Source organism: Zosterops lateralis (assembly GCF_965231275.1).
Source record: "Zosterops lateralis genome assembly, chromosome: 11".
Classification (NCBI taxonomy): domain Eukaryota; kingdom Metazoa; phylum Chordata; class Aves; order Passeriformes; family Zosteropidae; genus Zosterops; species Zosterops lateralis.
In genome coordinates this window covers 21,938,033-21,944,468 of record NC_139771.1, presented here as the reverse complement: position 1 = coordinate 21,944,468, position 6,436 = coordinate 21,938,033, and the positions used below count along the sequence as shown (strand labels likewise).

The window sequence follows — 6,436 nt, the reverse complement described above, 5'->3', positions numbered from 1 at the left end:
AACTCGTGAGCCACATCTCCAGCCCTGACCAGTGTGAAGCTGGGGTGAGTGCTGAGTCCTCCCTAAGCCTCCGAGGAAAATAAAAGCAACAGGTCACCGAGGAGGTCTGGGGAAAACTGGGAAACCTGCTGCTCTTGCATCCAGTGAGAGCCCACATGGTGAAAGAGCTTTTGCCCACCCACAGGGCCCAGGTCAAACCCAGCACAGGCTACCAAAGACACATCTTTATTGCCTTGTGATAAACCTCCCAGTCCAGAAAGTCCTGGCATTATTGTGTGTGTGAACTTTCACCGTCACTGAATCTGTCATTAACCCAGAAATAAACCTCTCTGTGCTCACAATCTCTGTCTGCACAGCTCCTCTCAGGAGGCAAATCCCTCATGGTGAACACGTCAGCTGGCTGCATGCTGCAGACAAGGTTATGACTGCATTACACATTCTGAGGAGAGCAAGGCTCTATATTACACTGGGAAAGGCTCATCTTTGAAAACAAAGAGGCTCAAGGAAAAAAAAAAAAGGCTGTTTTTACTCAGAAAGTGTCTGAGGTGCCCATAAATCCCTCTCACCCTTGCTCAGACAGGGCTGGAGGCCAGCAGCATGGTGGCAGCAGAGCGTGCTGTGCCCCTGCAGTTCCTGTTACAGCTATCTGCAGCAGAGCCTGGACCACACCGGAGCATGTGTTGAGAGTAAAGTGACCTTGCCTTAGTCCTTCTGCTAAGCACCTAGCAGACTCCCAGTGTGCTAAATCATTAGTAAAAACAGTAATGACACTGTGGTCTCAGCCATGAGCAGTGCCTGCGATATAGATTAATAACAATTAAATGGGGTCTCGGTCCATGCTCACCCAAAAACACACCGAGGATTGCTCATCAGTCCATTTCCAAGCCCACTGTTATTCCTGAGTGCCCTGAAGTGCCTGAGCGAGCACTTGCCGATGAATCCAGCCTAATGATTCGGGAGATTAACAACTGACAGCATCAGGGCAGGGTAACAGGCATGGCTGGAGAGAATCTGCTAAGTGTGGTGATCAGGGAACCGCTCTAGTTCAGCCAACGATTTCTCTGTGTCCAAGCGTTTCTCAGTTCCTCATCTGCCTTGTGTTTCCCTGGTGAATGGCTCTTTGTTCAGAAATGCTGCTTTGGGGACAGCCTTGTTCTGGCCATCTCTGGGCTGGGACAGTGAGACCAAGAGGAACACTCCACTTTCTCCTACCTTTTACCTTCTCCTGTTGGATAACCACCCGTGGCCTCTGACACGATGGGGAAAAGACAGGGACTGGAGCCTTTCTCTGATGCAATACAGCTGTCCAGTGGCTATTTTCCATCAGTACAGGCTTCTGAGATGGAAAGCGAGCAGCTAAAGAGATAAAAAATGTGACTGTAAGTGTTTGTGAATTCACCCTGTTGTCAGCTGCCAACCTGCTCTGCAATCCCGTAGAAATGCCCCACATTGCACACTGAGGGGCAGGGAGTGAAGGGAATGAGAAGAAGGGGGAGTGGGGGTCCCTGCACCAGGCGTGGGGGTACCAGTGCTCCTGCCTGCCTGACAGGGGAGCAGCCCCTCTGCCCTGCCCTGCCCTGGGCTGCTGGTGCTCCAAGAGCTGCCCAGGCAAACCTGGCTAATTCTGGCTGCAAGGGTGGATGTCCTTCCCAAATCCACAGGGCACCCTGTGGGCACCTCACAGATAAACCCTGCTAAATAAATAGATGCTTATACTCTCTGTATTAAAGTGATGAAATCCAGGGGTTTGACAGTGTTGAGTCAATATAACCTGAGTAATTGCATGAGTAACTCATGTTTCCCCTAAAGGGAGAGCGTTCTTGTGTAAATATATTTATCAATAATTAAAGCAGTTTTGAGTTCTTGTGTGCACAGTCCCTCTTCCCCTGCCCCAGCTGAGAGGTTGGTATCCTCAAACCTGCACAGGAGACAAAGAGGAAGGGATTTTGTTGTGGGGTGATGCTCTATGGCAAGAGGCTTGTGGTTTAATTTTGACCTTTTTCTCTTTCTGAACAAAAAATAATGGTGAGATCTGTGTATGAGAGATTTAAAAACCTCTACTACTCCATTAGGAGCATTATCCTGAAATACTCACTGAAGCTTATAACAGCTCAGATAATAGGGGTGGGAAATCATTTCTGGAAAATATTCCCCTCAAAGCATCTTACCAGAAAATTGTTTCCTAACAACAACAATAGCAATAAAATCTTTGTCAAATAATCCTTCAATACCACAAATATTTTGTCTTTAATTGTATCAGTGTAGACAAATGCCTGGCATAGGCAATAGGAGTCAGAGTTCCTGGGGAATTTTTTCTGACAGAGCCAGTACTGGATACCTTTGGGTAAGTCACACATTTCTCAACGTTCTTTGGCCTATTTTTTTTTTTTTTTAATTCACTGTAATCTGGAACCTAATTTGATATGCCTTAAAAGGCTGATTTCACATGGAAGATGCTCTGCTATCAGGGTAAGCAGCCATAAGAAATCCTAAAATAGGCAGATTAAGGGTTTGGGATCATGGGGGTTTATTTCTATGCAATTAAAGACATGATCACATTTGAAAATTGCTAACTTGTAGTTTAACAGGGAAAAAAAAAGCCACTAACAACTGAGAGTCCCATATTCAAAAACAGCTAATAATTCTTAATTAGGGATATGATTAGCAGAGACAATGAGTTAGATAGCAAGAAAGCACAGCATTTAATCCAATGCAGATTTTCAGTGGACATGGCATGGCCAAGGCAGTTGTGTATTAATTAGTGCTCTGAGGAGTGTGAGGAGACAGGAAGGGAAAAGGAAAATTGGCAGGTGTAGAAATGAGATTAGACAACAACAGAGGATTTTTCTCTCCAGAACAGAAGTTGTGCAGAATCCCCATCAGCCCCTCTAACATGTTTTGTGTAACTAAAGCCTCATGCTACAGGAATTGGCGGGGGACTAAGGCACAGCCTGGGGAGAGGGAGAACAGCTCCCCAGGGCCCACCTGTGCAGCATTTCCAGGCAGCTGTGACCAGACACCCGCCTCCATTTCCCACCCTTGTTTTGAAGGCTGCTGGCTATCAGTGTCTGGTGAGGGGCCCCCGTGCCCAGCCCTGCCCGCTGTGCTGCTCCAGCCGCACCCGACACCGAGCACTGACCTTCCCCCGGCGCTCCAGCCGGGTCTGTGCCCTCGGTGGGAGCCCAGGCTGGGGGCGAGGATGCTGTGCCCGCATCCCACGGCGCTCCTCTCGCCTGTTATCTCTGCCAATACCTCAGCTCGCAGCGTGCACACAGCGCCGAGCGTGTCCTGACCTTGGTGTTCGCCACGCGCTGCAGCACAGCCCTGTCCCCTCCCTGTGTCCCCAGGGAGTCAAACCCCTGGAGGACCGATGGCCGTGCCCTGTGTCACACAGTGTGCCGGGGCCCGGCTGGGTGACGGGCTGGGTGATCGCTCAGGGCTGTTTCATGACGCCCGCAGGGACGGGAGACACACGGGCAAACAGGTACCCGCTGCGGGATGGGGCCCTGACTCCGGGCACAGCCCCGCTCGGGGGCTCCCCAGCCTCGGGGAGTCCCCTCAGGCCCGGACTCGGCTGACACGCCCGCGGGCGGGGAGGGAGCAGCTGGAGCGATCCCACGGCACCAGGGGCTGGCCCCTCCATCACTGCTGCGCCTAATTGGGCAGAGCGCTAATTGGGGTCTGTCTCGTTAAAGCGGCACCCGGTGGAGGGCGGAGGGGACGAGCAGGGCGGTCTGTGCTCCGCGTTGGACGGGCCGCTCCGGGGGTGAGGCGTCATCCCTGCCCGGTCCCGGGGAGGGAGAGAGGGGCTGTGTGGGGGGCTGCGGGTATTGCGGGGGCTGTGGGGGGGCTCCGGGGGTTCAGAGGGGGCTGTGGGGGCTGTGTGGGCTCCGGGGGGCTCCGTTCCGGCTCCCGCGCTGCTCCACAGCTGGGAAAGCGCTTCTTCCCCCGCCCCTTCCCTCCCGGCCTGTCCTGCTGGAAGGGGGCAGAGGAGAGGAGGGGGACAGCCCCTCAGAGCCCCTCAGGCGGGGGGCCCGCCCTGTCCGGAGCCCCCCGGGGCCGCCCAGCCGGGGCCGCGGGACACGCCGGTCACTTGCCGGGCCCGGGGCTGTGGGGGCTGGTGCGGAGCGGGGCGGGGGCGGGCGGGGGGCGGGCGGAGGGCGGGGGCAGGAGGGGAGGGAGGGGAGGGGGCGCGGCCCGCCGCCCCACCGCCCCCGCCGCCCCCCGCCGCGGCCGCCACTTCCCGCGGGCGTCGCTCGGCGGCGGGCGCTGCCTGCGCAGGAAACGGCCCCGCGCCCGGGGACGGGCACATGCACCGAGCGGAGCAGCGGCGGGATGGCTCCGGCGGCCCCGGCCCCGCTCCCTGAGCCGCGCTGCCCCGCGCTGCTGCCGCTGCTGCTGCCGCTGCTGCCGCTGCTGCTGCCCGGCCGCGCCGCCGGCCTGGAGGTGCAGCGCAAGTTCCTCTCGCCCACCCTCACCAACAACTTCGCGCTGGACGGGCCCGGCTCCCGCGTGTACCTGGCGGCCGTGAACCGGCTGTTCCAGCTGTCGGGGGGCGAGCTGGCGCTGCAGGCGGAGGCGGCGGTGGGGCCGGTGCTGGACAGCCCGCTCTGCCACGCGCCGCAGCTGCCGCAGGCCTCCTGCGAGCACCCCAGGGTGCTCACCAACAACTACAACAAGATCCTGCAGCCCGACCCCGAGCAGGGCGTCCTGGTGGTGTGCGGCTCCATCTACCAGGGGCTGTGCCAGCTGCGCAGCATGGCCAACATCTCTGCCGTGGCCGTGCGCTTCCCGCCGGGCGGCAGCGACTCGGTGGCCGTGTTCCCCAGCATGCTGAACGTGGCTGCCAACCACCCCAACGCCTCCACCGTGGGGCTGGTGCTGCGCCGCGGCGGCGGCGGGGCGCGGCTGCTGGTGGCCGCCACCTACACCGGCTTCGGCAGCCCCTTCTTCCCCCGCAACCGCAGCCTGGAGGACCACCGCTTCGAGAACACGCCCGAGATCGCCATCCGCGCCCTCAACGCCCGCGGCGACCTGGCCAAGCTCTTCACCTTCGACATCAACCCCTCCGACGACAACATCCTCAAGATCAAGCAGGGCGACAAGGCGCGGCACAAGCTGAGCTTCGTGCGCGCGTTCCTGCAGCTCGGGGCCGCGCCGCCCGCCCGCCGCCCCTACGCCTACCTGGCGCTCAACAGCGAGGCCAACGCGGGCGACAAGGAGAGCCCGGCGCACAGCCTGCTGGCCCGCATCTGCCTGGGCGAGCCGGCCGAGGCCACCACCCTGAACGGCAGCGGCGAGACCAAGAAGCTGACCGAGTCCTACATCCAGCTGGGGCTGCGCTGCGGCGGCGCCGCCGACGCCTTCACCCGCCTGGTCTCCGTGTTCCCGGCTCGGGCGGCCTGGCGCAGCCCCGCCAGCCCGGGCCCGGGCCCGCCGCCCCCCGAGGAGCTGCTCTTCGGCGTCTTCGAGCGGGCCGGGGCCGGCCGGGGGCGGCCGCAGTCCGCGCTCTGCGTGTTCCGCTTCGCCGAGATCGAGGAGACCATCCGGGCCGCCCGCAACTCCTGCTTCGTCAGCCCGGGCGCGGGCATGGTCACCGTGCTGGACAGCGTGGTGCAGGGCACCGGCCCGGCCTGCGAGAAGAGGAACATCCAGGTACGGAGCCCTGCGGGGCGGGGGCAGTTCCCATCCCGGCGTGTCCCGGCTCCCGAGGGGTGTCCCCGCTTCCCCCGGGCGGGCGGCTCAGCCCCGGACCCCGCCGCCCTCCCTGCTCTCCCCGGGGACCCTCCCGCCCGTCCGGGGCCAGCGCCGCTCCCCGCACCCGGCGGTGCCCGGTTCCCGGGGGGGCCCTGCCCGGCCGGGTGTCCCGGGCATCCCCCGCCCCTGTCCCGTCCCCGGGGCACAGCCCTGCCCAGGAGGGCGCACAGACACGGCCTGCCCGCCGCTGAGGCAGAAGTTTGCGTTGTCACAATTTGTTACTGAGTGGCCGTAAGTGTCAGCGCGAGAGCCGCCTGTTTCCCTGCTCACCGAAAATACACGGTGCTTGGGAAAAAAAGAGAGAGAAAAGGGCGGCTTTAACGCTGCATTTTTCCCTTCCTCTGGGACGAGTGCACAGCTCGGCTCCGTCAAAGATTATGAAAACATCTGTTTGATTTCAGAGGCGAGATAGAGCGTTTGGGCTTCCCTGTGCAGTGCCAGTGGCAAGGAGAGAAAGGTTTCCCATGGTAACTGGAGTGTTTAGTGTGGCATCTCCACTCTGTGGTAAAATATGTAGTCTTAATGCACTCGGTTCATAGACCTGCTCCAGCAAAGTTGAGCAGTTTTTCCCTGGTGGCAAAGCACAGGCTGCCTGACAGCCAGCACATCGAGTAGTCGGAGTAATTCCACAAAGACTGGGTGTGTTAAACACTGGGAGCTCAGTCCTGGCAGCTTGGCG

At 59.6% G+C, this 6,436-nt stretch overlaps 1 protein-coding gene across 1 annotated transcript in view; it reads left to right on the top strand.

Moving 5' to 3' along the window:
- Nucleotides 1–4,335: 4,335 nt before the first annotated feature.
- The window catches only part of PLXND1 (plexin D1), a gene marked incomplete at its 5' end in the record, with an annotated part of 64,771 nt that continues 62,670 nt past the window's right edge, over nt 4,336–6,436 (top strand). Inside the window, one exon of the mRNA XM_083869164.1 lies at nt 4,336–5,655. Within this exon, the coding sequence (XP_083725290.1) occupies nt 4,336–5,655 (1,320 nt within the window). The remainder of the gene's footprint in view (nt 5,656–6,436) is intronic.